The 22,833-nt window shown below is 38.6% G+C and overlaps 2 protein-coding genes and 1 long non-coding RNA gene across 3 annotated transcripts in view; 2 read left to right on the top strand and 1 right to left on the bottom strand.

Annotated features, from left to right (window-relative positions):
• LOC129765081 (SH3 domain-binding protein 5 homolog) overlaps positions 1 to 22,833 on the top strand; it is an 85,470-nt gene that overhangs the window by 6,587 nt on the left and 56,050 nt on the right. Inside the window, exon 2 of the mRNA XM_055764936.1 lies at positions 19,289 to 19,351. Coding sequence (XP_055620911.1) covers positions 19,289 to 19,351 — 63 coding nt within the window. The remainder of the gene's footprint in view (positions 1 to 19,288; positions 19,352 to 22,833) is intronic.
• LOC129765082 (uncharacterized) overlaps positions 1 to 22,833 on the bottom strand; it is a 49,939-nt gene that overhangs the window by 2,100 nt on the left and 25,006 nt on the right. The gene's annotated exons all lie outside the window — the stretch shown is intronic.
• Positions 14,312 to 16,484, top strand: LOC129765080 (uncharacterized). Its single transcript, XM_055764935.1, has 2 exons — positions 14,312 to 16,263; positions 16,317 to 16,484. Exon 1 carries the CDS (start codon positions 14,529 to 14,531, stop codon positions 16,041 to 16,043), a length of 1,515 nt encoding a protein of 504 aa, XP_055620910.1. The 5' UTR covers positions 14,312 to 14,528; the 3' UTR covers positions 16,044 to 16,263; positions 16,317 to 16,484.

Genomic DNA, 22,833 nt, shown 5'->3' with positions numbered 1-22,833 from the left:
GAATTGCTGATTGTTTTTTTATTTTGATGTTATTTGATTCGCTTATAGATATAATCACTATAATTTCATCATTAAAGTTGATTCTGCTTTAAACGAGGAAATCTGGAATAAAATCTCATTATATTCACTTCGAATCCAAAAAGTTTCTCTTGTCTAATATTACAAGTATTCCTTCATCAATAACTCTGCGGCTACCCGTGCATACACATCATACAAGGTTATTTTGTTCCTCAAACTTAAACTCGTTTTTATTTAATAAATGCTCGTCTCGAAGAATTTGTGCGTAGTGCAAAAAAATCAGAATTTTCATTCTGGAAAAGTTTTTTCAGTCGATTTGCAACGATCATACATATTCAGCAATTCCATACGAAATTGACTAATAGTGGTTCTCAGATTTTCGTGAAAAGTGGCAATTTTGTTCATTATCACAAAATATTAGACCCATATTTTTTGTTTTTCCATTAGTGCCCTCTTCCATTTTAGGGTGGTCTGAAAAAAAACTTTTTCCTCTTTTTTCCAAAAATGTTTTTTTTTTAATTCATAACTTTTGAACTACTGAACCGATTCTAATGATTGACATATCAAATAAAATCAATTAGCTATTTTTTTTTTGGAAAAAAATATTTTACTTGGAAAATTTTTGTTTTTGTTTTGGTAATTATTGATTGTATTTGTTTTTTATAGTTTACATGGTTTCGGGACCTAGGGGTTGTATTTTTTCTACTTTTTCTTGAAAGCTGAGGTTTTTTACATATCCAAAAGTCTGACTTTTTTTTCCTTTCTGAGTTATGATTTTTCAAAGTTAACATGTTTTCAGTCGTTGTTCAATATTCCTATGCGACTAGACTAGATATATAGTTATAATTGTACCCAAACACGCCACCATAAAACTACAGATGGGCAGCATAAGCATACAACGACGATAACGATGCAGACGTAAAGATAACAGATGTTTACAAAGGACCAACGGATCGTCGAGCATAGAGAAAATCAGAGAAGACCACCCGCGCCGCAGATCATTCTTCCAGCTTCACGTTTAGGGAAATAGGATTCAGTTTAGTTTTAGACTCACTAGAAAGAAGACACGTTCTTCCCATATAAAGAATAAAGGTTAATTTCTAAATGCATAAACCGTCTTTATTATTATTTGCGACTAGAAACCAATTTTTTTTTCTCAAGTATGATATTTTTCCGAGAATAAGACTATCTAATTGGTTTCAATATGATGTGTCAATTATCTGAATCGGTGCAGTAGTTTAAAAGTTATAAATTTTTGAAAAAAATCTATTTTGGAGAAAGGGGAAAAACGGGAAAAATCCATGTTTTTATTTAAGGCTGCCCATAAAGCACGTCATCCAATTTTCGAATTTAATCGATTTTTTTTACATACTTTTTATACAATTTTATGATCCTGCCTATTAAAAAAAGATCACGCAGTTTATGGACGACTCCTTAAATCAAACAAATTCTGCTACGGCGCGGACTCGATTATATACAGTTTTTGATTTCTTTTCAATGTATATAATCGAATCCTGTATATAATCGAGTCAAACAAAAATTTTGTGTTATTCGTTTTATTTTTTGCATGTATTTTTTGTTTTTTGAATATTATAGAGGAATTTGGATTTTGATTCAACCCCTTAAAGTCAGAAAACATCTTTCTCACATAGAAAAAATAAATTTATCTGGATTCTTTCAGAAGGTGATAGACGATCATATTTGATGAAAAAAAAACCTTCTACGCATATGTTCGAATTTCAACAATGACAGAGTTATAGAACTTTTTTTTTGTTTCGGACTCTGTTGCCTCAAACTGGCTCTACATTACAAAGTACGCTACAGAAGACGATTTTGTTGCGTTCATTTGAAAGATGAGAAAATTTAGTACAGCATATAGTAGTGGAACATCTAAATAAGTGGATTTTAATAACATTTTGGAAGTGAAAAACATAAAAGTTAATTATTTTTAATGTGTTATTATTGATTTCATCCTAAAAAATTATATTAAACTAGATTGTTTTTATCAATTCAATTGAAGCTTTTTAACCGTTCTACAATTTGTTCTTTGACGCCGAACTTCTATCGTTCTTAATTTGGACACAATATCGATATAAACAGTTCTAGGTGAAAATTCAATCAAAATCTTCAAAAATCACGATTTTTACCCCACTGTACATGTAATAGCCACTTAAATTACACCTTGAAAATGAAAATGAAAGAAATGTTGAAAGGTTACATTTCTTCTTGAAATAAGTCATATTTGAAATATAAAAAAAAAAATTTCAAAACTGTATATAATCGAGTCCAAAATAATCGAATCACATATAGTCCGACCCGTAAAAATATAAAAATTGTTCTTTAGGTTACAAATTAAAACATTCATCATCATCTTCTTCTTCTTCTTCATAACTGTCATCAGATTCATTGTCATCTCTTCTTGATTCAACATTTGTTTTCTTCAATAGCAACATTACTTCATCTGGAAGTTTTTTTTAACGATTACCTGAATCGCAGCCGATATGAAATATGAATCATGCATTCAAAGCAACGTGTCCAACTATGTTAAACTCCGATATTGTAGCTTTACAAGCATAGCAGCGTTGCGCAGAAGTTGTATTTGTTAAGGAATTGACGCATTTCTCATCAATCATTTTGAGAAATAATGAAAATGAAACAATGCCTTTACCGCTTTTCATCTTTATCTCCAACTCATTAAATTCATTTTCTTTTTTTTTAAATTTTCAATGATAAATATTGTGATGTTCAGCATTTTACAATATCTAACCGTGATACGAAAATGATGAAATCCTAGATTAAATTTCAATATTAAATTACAGGGTCTTTCAGACTAAACGCTCACGTAACAAATTTTAATAACTTCCACAAAAGTGAGCCGATTTAAATTTTTGAAAAACGGAAATTATTTCAAATTTAAAAATTTTTGAATTTAAATTAGCTTATTTTAGGATATTTTCGATATGACCACCCCTTTTTTCGATAACCCGTTTTAAACGGTGAACAAAATTCTTCATGCACAACTCTAACATTACGACTTCGATGCTGTTGAAAATCCGAGTTATTTCTTCTTTAAGTTCCTCGAATTGTTGTGGCTTATCAACATAGCATCGGTCCTTCACGTACCCCCAGAGGAAGTAATCGACGACGAGAAATGCTGAAATTCTTAGCATAAGAGGACAATGTTTCATTAAGGCTTCGGTTGCTCGAGTAATACGATTTCACTAAAAATACACATTCTTGTAAATTGTACATCTTGACACTAAAAACCATCCGATCTGACTAAAGGGGTAGCCGAATATTATCGTCCCGAAATGGGGAATGCAGTGTTACCATCGATGGAGCGAAAAAAAAATTATGAGGAGCTCTTCGATTTTTTTTTTGCGTTAGCGTTTAATCTGATATACCCTGTATCATACGAGGTATGGCTATTAAATAACGAGACCGCGGCCTGGAGGGCACCCTAGACGGGTGGGTGGAAAAACGAATAGTGCGTTCGGTAGCTTGAAGTGTCTGCTATAAACGTACGAAAACACGTTTTTGACACTATAGTAGTTTGCGAGCAGCAGTGGTTTGAATGGAACGTGGTTTGTAGTGCACGTCGGAAATCATGTGTGACGAAAAACACGAACAACAACGCACCTGCCCATAAAGCGCTGTCGGTGAAACAATGTTTAGCCGATAAGGGCATTCCAGTGCTCGAACATGCCCCGTACTCGCCAGATCTAGCCCAATGCGATTTTTTTTCTATTCCCCAAGATCAAATCCGTGTTGAAAGGTACCCGATTTCAGTCCGTAGAAGAGGCGAAGGAAAAACGACGCGGCTTTTGAACGCCATCACAAAAGAAGAGTTTCAGCACTGCTTCGAACAATGGTAAAAACGTATGGAAAGGTGTGTGAGGTGCCAAGGGGAGTGTATTGAAGGGGAGCATATCGTTGTACCTTTTGTTTTAAATATAACCCTTTTTCGTAACCAGTCTCGGTATTTAATAGCCACACCTCGTAGTAAAAAAAATATTGCTACCGCTTTTCTCACTAAAACGGAAATTCGTTTAAAAGCCTATGTTTTTACGTAATTTTTCATGTAGTCACAGTGCGGCAACAATACTTTTAGGCCGGTTTTCTACAAAAAAATCATCTTTTTTTATTTTTTATTTTATTATTATTAATATATCATATACATCAGCAAGCCGTGGAATAAAGGTGACGTATAATTTTCATCAAAACGAATATTGCAGATTTTCTTCGCGATTTTTTTTTTCTTGTAGGTCATTTCAGTGTTTTGAAGACTATTTCTCGAAGAAGTTGTGAAGTTATTGGAGCCATTTGTTTAGCGAGTGGAATTCCCCGAAGAAGATATACGAATTTTGAATTTTCAAGTGTTTTTCGGTGTGTGTGAAGCTTCCCGCTGTATTGAACCTTGGTGCAGGATTTCTGAAGATTCCCTGCCTCTGGAAAATATAAAACAGCTAAGTTTTTGTTTTGTGTTACTTAATTAATTAATTAATTTTATTTTATTTTTTTTTATATATACAAAAATAATAGTTTTATTTTCTGTGAGTGTTAGGCATTTTATGCTCTCTCTGCTCTCATTTTTATTACACAATTCTATCTAAATGGAGGGGAACGAACCCTCCGATGTTGATATGAGCATCGTAGCTTCTCCTAGTAATTGTTTTTCTGAAGTTCGTCCTTCGAAGAAAAATAAAAAACAATCACAGTTAAATTCGACACAGCCAACAATTGATTCTGTTTCAAAATCTAATTAATTCTCCTCAACATCCAATCATTGAGAATATTCCTCCCAAGAATCTTTCTCGAATACGACAATACCAGAACGTTTCGGGTTCATCGAAAAATCGTTGGGTGGTATTCTTCCGTCCCAAAGGGAAACCGTTAAGAGTGACCCAAATTTGCAAAGACTTGAAATCTAATTACTCAAGTGTCTTGGAGATTACAAAAGTTAATAAAGACAAACTTCGTGTTGTGCTCTCGGATTGTAAAGACGCTAACGCAGTTGTAAATAATTCTTTGTTCACTGCTGAATATCGAGTGTATATTCCGGCACACATTGTTGAAATCGATGGTGTGGTTTCGGAAAAATCTCTCCAACTAGCAGATTTCGAAAAAGCAGAGGGTATTTTTCATGATGTAAAACTTCCTCATGTGAAAATTTTAGAAGTTCGATCGCTGAATTCATTTATAATTGATGGCAACGAGAAGAAATATTTCCCATCTGGTTCTTTTAGAATCACCTTCGAGGGCACAGCTCTTCCAAATTATGTGCTCATTGATAAGCTTCGTCTTCCAGTTCGATTATTTACTCCCAAAATAATGTCATGCACTAATTGCAAACAGTTAGGTCACACTAAAACCTTCTGTTGCAATAAAATTAAATGTTCTAAGTGTGGAGTCGATCATGATGAAAGTATTTGCAACAAGGATGCTGATAAATGCATTCTTTGTGGAGGTGTTCCTCACACAGTTAAAGACTGTCCAAAATACAAATCCCGTTCAATTAAACTTAAACAGTCACTTAAAGATCGTTCTAAGCGATCCTTTGCTGATATACTCAAGGCAGCTCAGGTATCCGAGATTTCAGAAAATCGTTTCTCTGCTTTATCAGAGGATGATGAATCGGATACTACTTTCAAGCCTGCTAAAAAAAGAGGATTATCCTCTAATCAACCAGAAGCTTCTTCTCATTTTTCTGCTCCTTCCAACAGTAACCCTCCTGGTTGGGGATCCTCTAACTATGACGTTCATTTCCCTGAATTGTCAAGTCATCCCAGATTTGCTTCTCGATCGGTTCCTGAACCCCAATCATTTTCAGGAGGTATTTGCTTTTCTTCAATTGTTAGATGGATCTTTGATATTTTCGGAATTTCAGATTCATTGAAATGTCTCATTTCTGCTTGGCTTCCTACTATCAGTCAGTTAGCTAAACAAATGGTTGCAAAGTGGCCCCTCCTCTCCTTCATTAATTTCGATGCCTAATTTATTGGATGAGTCAGAGAATTCTACTATTCTACAGTGGAATTGTAGAAGTCTTCTTCCAAAACTTGACTCTTTCAAGCAAATGCTCCATTTTTTGAATTGCGATGTGTTTGCTCTATCTGAAACATGGCTTCGTTCGGACAATATATTAAACATCCATGATTTCAATATTATTCGTTTAGACCGTGATGATTCCTATGGTGGGGAGTTCTCATAGGTATTAGAAAATGTTATCCATTTTACAGGATTCCCCTGCCTTTAGTCACAGGAATTGAAATTCTTGCGTGTCAGGCACGCATCAAGGGTAGAGATTTGTGCATTGCTTCTATTTATATTCCACCAAGTACAATGCGTAATTATCGAAACCTTGTGAATATAATTGAGCTTCTTCCACAACCTCATCTTATTTTGGGAGATTTCAACTCACATGGCATTGGCTGGGGTGAATCTTTTGATGATCGAAGAGCTAATTCTATTTATGATCTTTGCGATGAATTCAACATGACAGTTTTAAATACAGGTGATATAACAAGAATTGCTCCTTCATCAGGCCGCGCAAGTCGCTTAGATTTATCCCTTTGTTCTTCCTCTTTATCATTAGATTGTCATTGGATGGTTATCCAAGATCCACATGGAAGTGATCATTTGCCGATCACCGTTTCTATTTCAAATTATTCTAAATCGTCTGAAACTATAAATGTTCAGCATGATTTATCTAGAAACATTGATTGGAAGAGATATTCTTCAATTATTTCAGAATCAGTGGCATTAGTTAATGAGTTACCCCCGTTAGAAGAATATAATTTTCTAGCTGGTTTAATTCATGACAGTGCTATTGATGCCCAAACGAAACGTTTTCCTGGGAATTCGTTTCGCAGACGTTCTCCTAATCTGTGGTGGGATCAAGATTGTACAAATCTCTATAAAGAAAAATCGAATGCTTTCAAGAATTGGCGTAAATCAGGCTCCTGCGAACGTTACGACAATTACATTTATCTGGAGCGTAAATTCAAAAGCTTCATAAAAGCCAAAAAGAGAGGCTATTGGTGTAATTTTGTGAATGGGCTTTCCCGAGAGTCTTCCTTGAGCACTCTTTGGAGAGTTGCCAGACAAATGAGAAATTCAACTCATTCAAATGAACAAGTTGAATATTCTGAAAGGTGGATCTTTGACTTTGCCAAGAAGATATGTCCAGACTCAGCACCTGCTCCACCTCCCTTCTTGGAGACATCTGATGATATTGCTCCTCCGTTCAGTATGGCTGAATTTTCGTTTGCACTTCTGTCATGTAACAATTCGGCGCCGGGGTCAGATAGGATCAAATTCAACTTATTGAAAAATCTACCTGATAATGCGAAGAAACGTTTGTTAAAATTGTTCAATGTTTTTCTTGAGCAGAACGTTGTTCCGCATGAGTGGCGACAGATTAAAGTTATAGCTATTCTGAAACCTGGTAAACCTTCGTCTGATTATAATTCTTATAGACCAATTGCAATGCTCTCTTGCATTCGAAAATTATTAGAGAAAATGATTCTATGTCGCTTAGACAGCTGGATAGAATCCAACAACCTCCTCTCACCTTCGCAGCTCGGGTTTCGTAGAGGTAAAGGAACTAATGATTGTCTTGCTCTGCTTTCATCAGAGGTTGACAAAGCCTTGTGTAGTAAGCAACAAATGGCATCAGTGTTCCTAGATATCAAGGGTGCGTTTGATTCAGTTTCCATTGAGGTTCTTTTTGAAAAACTTCATCTAAATGGGTTTTCTCCAAAATTAAATAGTTTTTGGTTTAACCTAATGCGTGAAAAACATATGAATTTTCCCATGGTTCTTCGTCAGTTTTACGGATTAGCTACATGGGCCTTCCTCAAGGCTCATGTCTTAGTCCAATCCTTTACAACTTTTATGTAAATGACATCGATGTTTGTTTATCAGGAAACTGTACTTTGAGACAATATGCAGATGATTGTGTAGTGTCGGTAACAGGCAAAGACAGTATTCATCTGTATAATCCCTTGCAGATTTCTCTTGATAATTTGGTTGAGTGGGCTTGTAAATTGGGTATTGAGTTTTCTTCTGAAAAGTCAGAAATGGTTGTGTTTTCAAGAAAACACCGTCCCGCACAATTGCAACTTAAACTTTTGGATAGAACAATTAGGCACTCGCCGTCATTCAAGTATTTAGGAGTTGTGTTTGATTCTAGAGGCACATGGGGTAAACACATAGGTTACTTGAAACAAAAATGTCAGAAACGAATAAATTTTCTCCGATCCATAACAGGGACTTGGTGGGGGGCGCATCCCGTCGATTTGATTAGGTTGTATAAAACAACCGTTCTATCTGTTATGGAGTATGGAAGTTTTTGCTTCAGGTCCGCTGCCCGTACTCATATTATGCAACTGGAAAGGATCCAATATCGCTGTTTGCGTATTGCTCTAGGATGTATGCAGTCAACACATACAATGAGCCTAGAAATTTTAGCTGGTATCCTTCCTCTTTCTGTGCGCTTTTTCGAGTTATCATTTCGTTTTTTGATACGTTGTGAAACACTCAATCCGATAGTGATAACAAACTTTGGAAAAATGCTAACCTTAGGCACTCAATTTAAGCGAATGTCGCTATATCTTGAATTTCTGACCCTGGAAAGCCCATCTGCTTTACTTGGTTTCCAGACCATTCCTTCAATTTTGTTCAATCCTTCTATTAATTTTGACTTGTCAATGAAAGTTTATGTGAGTGGTATTTCCAGTGATCTCCGCCAAATAGTCATGCCTGCAATTTTCTTGTCAAGATATAAACATATTGACTCAACCAAAATTTTTTTTACTGATGGATCTAGTCTTAATGGTTCCACAGGTTTTGGGGTATTTAATATTAACTTCTCCATATTCCGTAAGCTTAGTTTACCCTGTTCGGTGTTTGTTGCGGAATTGGCTGCAATATACACTGCATTACAACATATTCAGACCTTGTCCCCTGAACATTTTTACATTTTTTCTGATAGTCTCAGCTCTTTAGAGGCACTTCGTTCGGTAAGGTCTAGATATTCTTCGTATTTCTTGTCTGGAATCCAACATTTTTTAAGTGTTTTGATAAGTAGATCATTTAATATCACTTTTGTATGGATTCCCTCTCATTGTTCGATACCAGGAAATGAAAAAGCTGATCTTCTTGCTAAGAAGGGCGCTACGAAAGGACTGTTATTTCATAGGCCAATTACTTTTGATGAATATCTCCATTTTCCTCGTGAACGTGCACTTCAATGTTGTCAGACAAGTTGGAATGGTAGTGATAAAGGTCGGTGGCTGTATTCTATCATTCCTAAAGTTTCCCTCAAACCATGGTTCAAAGGATATAATTATTCTCGTGATTTCATTCGAGTAGTGTGCAGACTCATGTCTAATCATTATTCCTCGAATGCACATCTTTTTCGAATTAACATCAGTGATAGTTGTTACAACCACTGGGCACTAACGACGGTCGGCTTACCGATGTGATGCGAGGAACCTTGCGCCGAAATGTCAACTGATTCAATGACTGACAGATGCGGACAGAGAGAGAGAGGAATTGTTATATTAAAAAGTGACATGCAAAATAAGAAACGTGCTTACTAAATCTAAAGTTATCTTTCCTAAAATTATATGCGATATCTTCTTAAAACTAGCTTACAATAACCTTATCCTATTGATTATATTTAAACCTACTGCTGAACATTGAAATTGCTATACAACTAGCATAAACTGAATTATGTAAGTAAAACCTAAAATCAACCATTCTTCACTTCACTAATTATCTGAATTAGTCAGCACATTCATTATCGCGGTCGCAGGATTTGACCATTGTTCGGTGCACTTGATGGGCTGAAACTAATTTTGTAAGTCTTGAAATATGATGCTGTTTGTTCATTTCAAATAAAAATATTATTTACAGTTTGAGCTGATTAAACCAAAACGAGCTGCTACAAAATTTAGTTGTTCTACTGTATATTCGAACAAATCTCAAAAAAATTATAACGAGATGACTGGAGAATGCAAGAAGTGCCACGGTCCGGACAATGACCAAATGGTAGCCTGTGATGAGTGTTCCAGTTGGTACCATTTCGCGTGTGTGGGTGAGTCCCCAGGGGTAGCGAAACGCCCATTCTGCTGCTCCGAATGCACGGAAGCTAGAAAGAAGAAAAACAAAAAGACAAGCAAAGTTGATTCAGCGAAGCTGTTGGAACCCAGAGATAAAAAAGCGGTATCATTAACTGGAGCTTCATCGAGCAAAAGCGTCACATCTAAAATACATGCTAGTGAGACTTGTCAAAAGAAAACGGCTAAACAGTCAAAACCCTTGGAGGAAAGTGATGCAAAATCCGTCGTAACCCATTCCAGTCGTACATCGCGATCACGATTGGAACTGGAATTTAATCGTATGGCGGAAGAGTTAGTTTTGCGAGAAAAGCAGCTACAGGATGAGAAAGCGATTAAGGATAAAAAGTTGGAAATCGATCGTTTCTTCCTTCAAAAGACGTTGGCACAAGAAAAGGAGCTGAGAGAGAAGGAACTCGCTCAGGAGAAAGAACTACTTGAGCAGCAATTGAAGGACCATATCGAATTTCGAGACCGTCAACGCCTGCTGCGTGAAAGGTTTCAGAAAGAAAAATATGAAATTTTATCAGCCAATTTGGACGAGGAAGGGGCGGTTGGAGGCGATATTGGAGATACTCTACCGGGCGAAGATGAGGAACAAGATAATGAGCATAAGGTTCAAGACTGGTTAAATAAAGAAGGAAACCAGAAAATTCATAAGCGACATCCAAAGGTTCCTGAAGTGCCTTCCGTAGTTACGTCAAACCGAACCAAAGAATCATCCAAGATTTCGTGCAAAAGACGGGATGATTCAAGCAGTGACTCGTTGGAAGCAAGCAACTCGGAGGGAGAACAATTCGATCGTGAGTCTGACCACAGTAAAATCCCTGGCAGACATTATGGACCAACTAAGGCACAACGAGCAGCCCGCCAAATTCTTTCAAAAAGGCTTCCCATATTCACCGGAAAATTAGAGGAGTGGCCGCTGTTTTACAGCAGTTTTGTCAATTCTACAGAAGCGTGTGGATTTTCACACATTGAGAATTTAGTACGCTTGCAGGAATGCCTGAAAGGGCCCGCACTTGAGGCTGTTCGTAGTAGGCTGCTGCTACCACAGGCCGTACCTCGAGTTATTGAGACGCTCCGCATGCTATATGGACGTCCTGAGCAATTGATCCATACGCTCCTGAACAAGGTACGGAAAACAGATTCGCCGAGAGCGGATCGTTTGGAAACGTTTATTCCGTTCGGAATCGCAGTACAAGAACTTTGCGATTATTTGGAGGCTGCACGGTTCCATGATCACCTCGTTAACCCTCTGCTCATCCAAGAGCTGGTGGACAAACTCCCAGCACCCACTAAGCGAGAGTGGGTGCAGTTCAAACGTTTTGAAAAGCCTGTCACACTGCGCACATTTGCTCAGTTTACATCAAAATTAGTCGCCGAAGCTAGTGAAGTCACACTCGTAATGGATACAAAAACAAAATCCGCCAAGGGGAGAGGAAATGAAAAAGGATTTGTAAGCACGCATTCAGGTGAGCAAAGCGTGCCTTCTGTTAAACGTAGTAGCCAATGCCGAATATGTCAGAAGGGTGACCACCGGGTGCGAAATTGTGAAGATTACCGTCGTCTAAATCTAGCAGAACGTGTGAGGATCATGAATCAACAGAAGCTTTGTGAACGATGCTTAAACGAACATGAGGGTTGGTGCAGATTTAAAATTACTTGTAACGTCGGCGAATGTCGGCAGCACCACCATCCTCTGGTTCATCGAGAACGATCGTCTGGTTCATCGAATCACCATCCTGCTTTGGCACCGACTAATGGAATCAACTGTGCACATGTCAACACTTCAGTATCAATCATCTTCAGAATCGTTCCAGTTACATTATTCAATGGAACGAGGTCTTTGAACACGCTTGCATATTTGGACGAAGGATCATCACTTACTCTTATTGAGCAAAGCCTCATTCGTGATTTGAGAGCCAGTGGAATATCGCAACCTTTGAAACTTCGTTGGACCGGGAATATTGTTCGTCAAGAGCCCAACTCAGAATGTGTATCTTTGGAGATTAGTGGGTTGGACAAAGGTCAACGGTTTGACTTAAAGGAGGCGCATACCGTGGAGAGATTATGCCTACCCAAACAAAAAATCAACCTCCGTGAGATTATACGCCAACATCATCATTTGAACGGTGTGGATACAGCCGACCTAACTGGAGCTCAACCCAAACTCCTAATTGGACTAGATAATGCCTATCTACTAGCACCTTTGGAGTCCCGTGTAGGAAATCCAGATGAACCGATTGGCGTTAGATCGCATCTGGGATGGTCGGTCTATGGACCTAGGCAAACCACGACGTCAGATGCATATATCGGACATCATGATGAATGTTCCAATGAGGACCTGCATAAGCTGATGCGCAAATATTTCATGATCGAAGAACAGGAGGGAACAGTTCATCAACTTCCTGAATCTGATGTAGACCGCCGAGCTAGAGAAATCATGCAGAAGACGACTATTAAACTGGACGGTTTCTACGAAACGGGCCTAGTTTGGAGGTTGGACGATTTTTCATTCCCAGATAGTCTCCCGATGGCATTACAGCGACTTCGAAGCTTGGAACGCCGTCTGAATAAAAATCCGACATTAGACCAACGAGTTCGACAGCAGATCCAAGAATACCAGGACAAAAAATACATTCACAAGGTGACCGCCGAGGAATTAGCTAACGCGAATCCAGCTCGAGTGTGGTATTTACCCATCAATGTCGTTTTGAATCCCAAAAAACCGGATAAAGTACGATTGGTTTGGGACGCAGCTGCACAAGTGCAAGGAGTGTCTTTAAATTCCATGTTACTTGCTGGCCCTGATTTGTTGGTTCCACTGCCTGCAGTTCTTCAACCATTCAGGGAGCGAGAAGTCGGTTTCGGAGGTGATCTGAAAGAGATGTTTCACCGGTACAAAATTCGTGATGCCGACAAGCAAGCTCAGCGCTTCGTGTTCCGCACCAACCGCGAAGGACAACCGGAGATCTTCATCATGGATGTTGGAACGTTTGGCGCTTCTTGCTCCCCAGCATCGGCTCAATACATCAAGAACCACAACGCCTCCCAATACGCGGAACATTTTCCAGAGGCATCTCGTGCTATCATTCGTCAGCATTATGTTGATGATTACCTCGACAGTGCTGACACCGTCGAGGAGGCTGTGGAGCGCGCTAGACAGGTCCGATTTATTCATTCGCAAGCGGGGTTTATTGTCCATAAGTGGATTTCGAATTCACAAGTATTTCTCGAAGAAATTGGAGAACGTGAGTCGGTCGACAAGGTATCTCTCCATCTAGACGAAGAAGCTGTGGAACGTGTTCTAGGGCTTATCTGGTGGCCCAAGGAAGATGTCTTCATGTTCTCAACCGCTGTACGAGAAAATCTATCCCCGTATCTACTTGCTTCGGATAGACCAACGAAGAGAATAGCGCTCAGTTGCATTATGAGCCTTTTCGACCCTTTGGGCTTGCTAGCACCCTTCACCCTACATGGAAAAATATTATTACAGGATCTGTGGAGGAGCGGCTGCGGATGGGACCAGCATATTAATGACGATTGCTTCGAAAAATGGACGTGGTGGAGAAAGTCACTCTCAGGAGTTGAGAAGCTGAAGATACCTCGATGCTATTTAAAAGGAGCTCCACCGTCAGCTTACGATACCGTACAACTTCACGTTTTCTGTGACGCCAGCTCACAAGCATATGGTTGCGCTGCATACTTCCGTTTAGAAACACGTTTTGGGATCGTTTGCAGTTTGGTGATGGCTAAAACCAAAGTAGCTCCCCTGAAGCAACTTTCAATTCCTCGAATGGAGCTTCAGGCAGCTGTTCTTGGGGCTCGATTGTCGAATACGGTTGTTGCAAACCATAAAATAAAAATCTCGAAACGCATACTCTGGTCGGATTCTAAAACTGTGCTATCCTGGATTCAGTCCGATCAAAGGAGATATAAACCTTTCGTCGGATTCAGGATTGGAGAAATTCTGCAAGAAACATCCGTTGACGAATGGCGGTACATACGAACAAAGATGAACATTGCAGATATAATTACCAAAAAACGGAAAGAAAGTACTTTAACCTCAGACGGAGCGTGGTTTCGTGGACCGAAAATATTGTACTCACCAGAAGCAAACTGGACAACAATAAACGAATTATCACCAGATACACCAGCCAGGAGCTACGCGCATGTCATCTGTTCCACGGAGCAGAACTGAGTTTGGGATCAATTATCGATGTCACTCGTATATCTCGGTGGAACGTACTGCTTAGAACAGTAGCATGCGTCCTTCGATTCATCTCCAACTGCAGATTGAAACAGCTGGGGAAACCGCTTGAAGCTGTACCAACCACTGAAAATGTCAGTAAATTTATACGACGAACTGAAAGTTCTATCATCATGCCCCTGAAGCAGGAAGAATATGAGGTTGCCGAAAATATCCTGTGGAAATTAGCCCAACGCGATGTATTTGGAGACGAAATCACAACGCTGCTTCGGAATCAACAGTCACCAAAAGAGGACTGGATGACGATTGAGAAGAAGAGTACCTTATTTAAACTTGGTCCCTTCTTAGACGAACATCAGGTTCTACGAGTGGATGGACGCTTAAGTGAGGCTGAACATATTCCGTACGATACACGATTTCCAATAATTCTGCCCAAAGACCACCCAGTGACCAATCGCTTATTGGAACATTATCACCAACTTTTTGGTCACGCTTATAAGGATACAGTTGTCGCCGAGATACGTCGACGATTCTACATTCCCAAAATACGAACGTGCGTTGCGAAGATCATTGGGAGTTGCCAATCGTGTAAAGTAAGGAAGACTAAACCGCAAACACCTAGGATGGCACCACTCCCTGTTGAGAGAATAACACCATTCGTACGACCCTTCAGCTATGTAGGGATTGATTATTTTGGCCCTATTGAGGTGGTGGTTGGTAGGCATCTGGAAAAAAGGTGGATAGTCCTCTTCACATGTTTTTCAGTACGCGCAGTTCATTTAGAAGTGGCATACAAGCTAGATACTGCATCGTGCATAATGGCTATTCGACGATTTGTGCTACGGCGAGGACCTCCAATCACCATCTTTTCAGATAACGGGTCTAACCTCAAGGCGGCCAACAAGGAGCTCCAAGAGCAGATAAAACGAATAGATTTGGCCTCCGCGAACGTGTTCACCAACGCTCGTACAAGTTGGAGATTCTCGCCACCCTCTGCGCCTAACATGGGGGGCGTTTGGGAGCGCATGGTGCGCTCCGTTAAGCAGGTGATGTCGGAACTGAACGTCGGAAGAAGGATGAACGATGAGATTTTGTTGACAGTGATTGCTGAGGCAGAGGAAATAGTCAACTCGAGACCTCTAGTGTATACGTCTCAGGACTCGGAGTCTGCAGAAACACTTACACCCAACAGTTACCTCAGAGGAATTACGTCGTGCTTACAAAATCCTGCCATCCCTCCAACGGACCAAGCGGAAGCTCTTCGGAACTCGTACAAGCGCTCGCAGTTCATTGCTGATGGACTCTGGGAAAGATGGATCAAGGAATATTTGCCTACTCTGAACTATCGCAGTAAGTGGTTAGAAGAGCATAAACCCTTAGAACCAGGGGATCTCGTATTCATCGTTGACGATCATGGAAGGAATGGATGGATACGCGGTAAAATTGAAACAGTCATCATCGGTAAAGACAAACGGATCAGGCAGGCTATGGTACGTACAGCACAAGGTCTATATCGTCGTCCAGTGAACAAGCTGGCAGTGATTGAGGTGGCATCTTCTTGTAAATCTGTTCCTGAAGCTAGTTCCGGACAAGGTTTACGGGCCGGGGAACTGTTACAACCACTGGGCACTAACGACGGTCGGCTTACCGATGTGATGCGAGGAACCTTGCGCCGAAATGTCAACTGATTCAATGACTGACAGATGCGGACAGAGAGAGAGAGGAATTGTTATATTAAAAAGTGACATGCAAAATAAGAAACGTGCTTACTAAATCTAAAGTTATCTTTCCTAAAATTATATGCGATATCTTCTTAAAACTAGCTTACAATAACCTTATCCTATTGATTATATTTAAACCTACTGCTGAACATTGAAATTGCTATACAACTAGCATAAACTGAATTATGTAAGTAAAACCTAAAATCAACCATTCTTCACTTCACTAATTATCTGAATTAGTCAGCACATTCATTATCGCGGTCGCAGGATTTGACCATTGTTCGGTGCACTTGATGGGCTGAAACTAATTTTGTAAGTCTTGAAATATGATGCTGTTTGTTCATTTCAAATAAAAATATTATTTACAGTTTGAGCTGATTAAACCAAAACGAGCTGCTACAAAATTTAGTTGTTCTACTGTATATCCGAACAATAGTAACCTATGTATTTGTGGTACAGGTTACCACGATATTGATCACATTGTATGGTATTGCTCTGAATTTCAAAATAAAAGGTTATCTTTAATAGAAAATTTTCGCAAAAAGGGAATGCCACTCAATGTTTCGATCCGTGACGTTCTGGCTACTCGTAATCTCGATGCAATTATGTTGATTTATTACTTCCTCAAATCCATACACTTTCAAGTATGAGTATGTGTGTATTTTTCTTTTATTATTGATTATCGTTTACTTCTCCAACTTTTTTGTTTTTTGTTATGAATATTTTTATTATTTATCAATAATATATGGTTATTAACGTTTTCATTTTTCTTCAACTATTTTCCTCAGAACTCAAAAATACTCAGATGCACGCAATTGCTCGCAATCTTCAAGGAGGTGGTTTTCTCTATAAAAAATCCTCAAGAAGAAGTCTTAAATAATATTTCATAATGAATTGTTGTATAATTATTTATATTGTTCTATTTCTTGAAAAAATCATAGGGTTTTTATGCCTTTATGAGAAAGAACATTTGCATAGTTCTACTCACAGAGGCTTTTCCCTATACATAAACACGGCTCATTGATGCTTAACGTTGCTGAGCCAGTTGAAAATAAATTAAATTAAAAAATAAATAAATAAATAAATTATTAATATATACATTATCATATTATATATAAAATATATATTTTATATAAAATATATTTCCAAATATATAAAAATGTTCTGTTCGTTTGTGTACTCGTCAAAAACTCGAAAAGTACGGAACCGATTGAGCTCAAAGTTGGACACAATATACAATCCACTTCAAGGAGGGTTGTTACGACATAAAAAAATGGAAAATTTGAAGAAAAATGATTTTATATCTGACCAGAACGCGTTTCTGAAATTGAGCTTCTAATGAAATCGACTATTCAGTAATGAATATGTGTTCTATGTAATGGAAACATTTTTTTCCCACATGTTTGACAAAATCGTGAACTGAAATTGTGTTTCGAAGTGATTTAAAATTTATCGACTTCCCGCATCTATCTCTCTCTCTATTTATTTAAAAATGTTCTGTTCGTTTGTGTACGCGTCAAAAACTTGAAAAGTACGGAACCGATTTAGCTCAAACTATGATTCAATATATAAAACAACCAAACACATCTAGGATTGTTGTTACAACATAAACAAATGAAAAATTCAACTCAGCCATGCAACCACAATGTGCCACAGCGAAGCGTGGCACGGTACAGCTAGTATTATATATATATTATATATATTATTCGAAAAACTTTTTCGTTGACCCCAAAAAACGTCAGTATGCTAGTCATTGAAAAGTCATAAAAAATCAGATTTCATGATATTGTGCCCAAATTTGGGATTTAAGCCTTTGAATATTATAGCAAATCTAAATAAATAAATAAAATGAATTAAAAATACTATAGCAAGAAAGGAAAAATATTACGAAACAGCTGAGGCAATTTTTCGGTTCCCCACTGTGCATCGGTTAAATTTGAAAAATCATAACTTTATCATGATATCAGGGAACGTACCAAAAAGTCTGGGAAATCCTGAAAAATCAGGAAGGTTGGTATCTCTGATACCCCCTTTGCTATCTGCCGATAAGATCTGCCATACTTTTTCAAAACATGAACACTGGCTTTTTCTGTCTGAGTGCAGTGCTGAGCTAGATTTATTTGAAACAATGAAACAATGAAAAAGCATTTACGCACTTTTTGATTTTCAGTGTCCCGGCTGCGAAAATATGCGAAGAGAATGATCACCTGCACCGTATTTATTATATTCACCACCATATTCACCAAAATGTATGTTTACGACAACACACTGAAAAAAATTGAAAAAATTACGTTATTTTTAACATATTGCGGACCGCTCACGAAATTTATCGTGTTTCGCGTTCCGTCTGTTACGAATGTATTACGAAATAACCCGTGTTTTCTACTCTTGAAGGTTAAATCCTTGGTTTGCCGAGAATCTAACAAGGTCTACCGATGGCTCGCCTTCATCTCATCCACATCGAAGGAAACGATCTCATTCGTGGAATTCGTACAAATGAAGCGTTCAAGTTTGCCCCAAAACGTGCGGTCCTTAATGTGTTGAGAGGGCCGACCTAGAAATTTTCGTACAGCATTGAACAAAAAATAATTCATATGTAACGTTTGAAAATTTTTCAAATTTTGGTAACCTTGGTTTTTTACTATGTTAGTGGCAAATGTGGAACGTGCAAAACGCAGTTAGGCGTTATAAGCAATATTTTCTGAAGTTCTGCCTGTGTTGCGGCAGATGTCCCATAAATTCCATGTGCCGAACAGCAGACCTCACATGGAGGTTTTTGGTGGGTACCCTTTTGTGGCTTCTGTTCGGCATATTCATTGAAGCAATTTCATCTGTGTCACATCATGTTTCATTAAAATCTGAGAATCAAATTAACCTTTCCCCGCCCTGCCGCATATACAAACATAATCATGTGGTCACGCTGCAAATTTGTTCCCGGGTCGGGTACCCGGTCTCCAACGTTCAAAGCTCCAAAGCCATATAGAAAAAAGGTTCAGAAAGATGCCATCTATAAATGGATTTTGGCATACGCCCAAAAGCATCGGCAGCAGCATCGTATCTTCTCGTGTGGACCATGAACTGAATATTATGCGGTGGCAATATTTGATTATTGTACGCCCAACGTGGAGAGTCCTTGGCCCGTGGGCGGTATAATTATTGAATGTAGAAAGCAATTCTTTCACGTTTTCTTTTTTTTTTCTTTTTATTTTTAGATTGAACTGGAGAATCTCAACACGGCAACGGATGATATTAACAAAATCGAAATCGAGCTGGAGGTGAGTTTATTGTAGTTGGTTGTTTGTTCCATTTATACTATTCTCATGACGAACGAATTGAGTAGTGAAGGGACAAAGCTTCAGTTTATGAAGTCACAAAGAATTAATTCAATTAATTCAAACCAAACCATCGTGGTTTGTCAGGCGGAGCAGATATGTTCCGCCCCCGTTTGAATTATGTTCCGGATCGAAACAAATTTGAATTTAATTCATTTCCTGATCCATGGTGTGTGATGTGCACGTATACATATATCTCTTGGTGCTGCATACACTTTCACCGAGACGGCGGTGGCAGCATTGGGTTCAACCCGCGGAACAACCGCCATCCATCGATAAGTCTGCGCGATTGGAGGTGTACATATATTGCACGGTTGCTTTTCCGCCATGCATCATCATGTGTGTTGTCTTGCTAACTACGTGAAGTGCCATAAGTGAAATGGAAGGTACATTAGCACCATTTCTCTTCGTGTTTATATTGCGCTGTTTTCTTCCGATCCACTGATGAGTACACCTTTTACCGGTGCGGCAGCGGAAAAAAATGTTACGCAATCACCATGTCTCCCGATGGACCGATTTTTTTTTTCTTCTCATTTTGGTGTGAAACGTATGTTGACTTCAGCTATCGCAATTCACGTAACGTTGTTATGTCAATTTTGTTTTCAAAAAAAGCTTGAAGCTTGCCATGAACACCTGATGATTTTAATATCAAGGTAGATGATTCATTTTGACGTTTTATGTTTTTCATATATTTATTCTTAAAATATAAAACTATATATAGTCAACATATGAACTGTAATCAATATCCGTTACCAAAATCAAGTTTCGACAAACTGAGATACTTTGCTGTCTGGATTTTAGTATTATATATGTCTTCCAATATGCGTTAACATTATGTTATATCAGTAGATCAAAACAAAAATGAACTACTTAGGCGAATTATTGCATTAAATTCTGATTTTATAATCAATAAATTTCGTTTGTGCCTAGGGAATATTCGTGGTTCTACCTTTTACAATAATTGGTCATTACATTGTATCATAGGGGAAGTGGGGGCATAGTGGTCACCGTAAAGAATATGCCCATTTCCATTTTTTTAAATTTTCTGATGCATACAAAAACTTTGTAAGAAACACATAACGTTCCGCAAAATGAGGCTTGGTTTAGTTGGAGTGGCATATTTTTCCAGCCACAAAAGGAACCTCTTCAAGAGCAGAATGTGATGAGGTATATTAGCTTTAGTAAACAGAACATTGTAAGTCGTTATGCACCTATGACCACTTTGCCCCCAAACATCAACGTAATTTTTATATTAATTAATCGCTGAGATTGAACGAAATATCTGTCTACCTCTCCTAGAATATGTGAACAGTTGTCCAAAGTGATGATTTGTCCAACATAAGTTGAATAAACTAAATGAATAAACTAAATTTCACGAGAAATTCCTTAGATACCATGAGCGCAGAACTACGGCCGAATGGCTATCGTGAGAGCAATTTCTATTTTTTTCTATTTTGACATGTGACAGTACTACTGAAGTACAGGGTGACCCAAAAGTCATTAAATTCTTCAAACATAAGATGACTATCAATACGATGTCAATAGTTATACTATCAAACAAGCAGGTGATCACTTTGCCTCCCATGACCAATTTGCCAATTATAAAAAATACATCTTCATTGAAAATCATAACAAGTTTTCAACGCTTCGCCATCTAGATTAGTTTGTAAAAATATTTACATTTCACGAATCACGTATTGTTACAAACACACAGTGTAATTTCTTTCACAGTTGGTTCCAGCTTCGATTGTTATATTTATTATATTTACTTCATTTCTTTTGACGTAGGTCTACGTCTTTGATTTCTCCATGGGAGGGATCACCCTACGAAATTGAAAATGAGACATGTAACGAAAATGTTTGAAATATTTCAAATTAATATTCAGGGCTGCCCCGACTCCGACTCCCCACAATTATAAGTACTGACTCCGACTCCGACTCCAGCTAACAAAAATGAAATAATTCGAAATCAGGGTTTTCATTAAAATGTTTAATTTTGCAATTTTCTCTGATTAGACAATAAAAATAAACATCAAAATTTAGAATTGCTTTTCCTATAAAAATGTCATCCTTCTAAACTCGAGTCGACTAGGAGTAATCAGTTTCTTACCTCAATAACCTTAGAGTTAAGGAAAAAGGTTTATATATACTAGTAAAAATATAATTAAAAGTTTAGCTCCTTTAGATACATGAGGTATCTGAGAATTTCACTGCAATAGATCAAACCAATGGTCGCAGTGGTTCAAGGCTCCTACAGAAGAACTGAGCCTCTTAAAATAAATGAATTTAAATAAAATTTAGAATGCTCGTAAAAAAGAAATGCTTCAGGAAGGCATCGAAATCTGTGTTCTCTGATGAAGATGAATACTCAAGATTACCGCTGCAAGATTCGCCGACAGGTTGATCTTCCTCCTCCGTCAAAAACCTTTCATCGTTTCATCCGTTCCGATGTTTCACATAGTGCTTTCTTGGCCATCGTTAATTGACTAACGTAAAGTAGAATTCTGCTCTTTGGATCGATATAAATTGCTGCTATCAATATAGGATTAGCCAGAATAATACTTTCTCTTCTCTCCATGGACCGTACAACTCCATCTTATTTGATAATTCTTCCTTACTAAGGCGTTAGGTTAGGTTGATCGGTTGAAACAGGAGCTTCTCCAATCGATCGCTTTGTTCCACTGATTCTGGATGCTGTTCCCCTCGATGAATGCTGGAACTCCTTAAAATCAGAAATTAGCAGCACAGCAGAGACCGTCATCGGGTATGAACAACGAGGACAACGGAACGAATGGTTTGACGACGAGTGCCGAGCGCTCCTGAACGAGAAGGATGCAGCACGCGCAGCCATGCTGCAACGAGCGACTCGACAAAACGTGGAACGATACAGACTGAAACGAAGGCAGCAAACACATCTCTTTCGGGAAAAAAAGCGCCGCCTGGAAGAGAAAGAGTGTGAGGAGATGGAGCTGCTTTATCGTTCTCGACAATCGCGGAAGTTCTTCAAGAAACTAAACGCCTCGCACAAAGGCTTTGTGCCGCGGGCTGAAATGTGCAGAAACAAGAAAGGAGGCATCTTGACGAACGAACGCGAGGTGATCGAAAGGTGGAGGCAGCACTACGATGAACACCTGAACAGCGCGCAGACAGGAGACCAAGACGGCGTTGAGGAGGACTACATCGGTGCAATGAACAACGACGACGTACCACCCCCGACCATGGGTGAAGTTAAGGAGACCATTAATCAGCTCAAGAACCACAAAGCAGCTGGTAAGGATGGCCTCGTAGCGGAGCTCTTCAAGGGAGGTCCGAGAAAACTTGTAGAGTGTATGCACCGGTTGATAGTCAGGATCTGGGACACAGAACAGCTACCGGAGGAGTGGAAGGACGGGGTAATCTGCCCCATCTATAAAAAAGGCGACAAG

This window comes from Toxorhynchites rutilus, chromosome 2, assembly GCF_029784135.1.
Source record: "Toxorhynchites rutilus septentrionalis strain SRP chromosome 2, ASM2978413v1, whole genome shotgun sequence".
In the NCBI taxonomy this organism is placed as follows: Eukaryota; Metazoa; Arthropoda; class Insecta; order Diptera; family Culicidae; genus Toxorhynchites; species Toxorhynchites rutilus.
The sequence above is the reverse complement of the archived record's forward strand: the minus strand, read 5'-3'. Positions and strand labels throughout refer to the sequence as shown.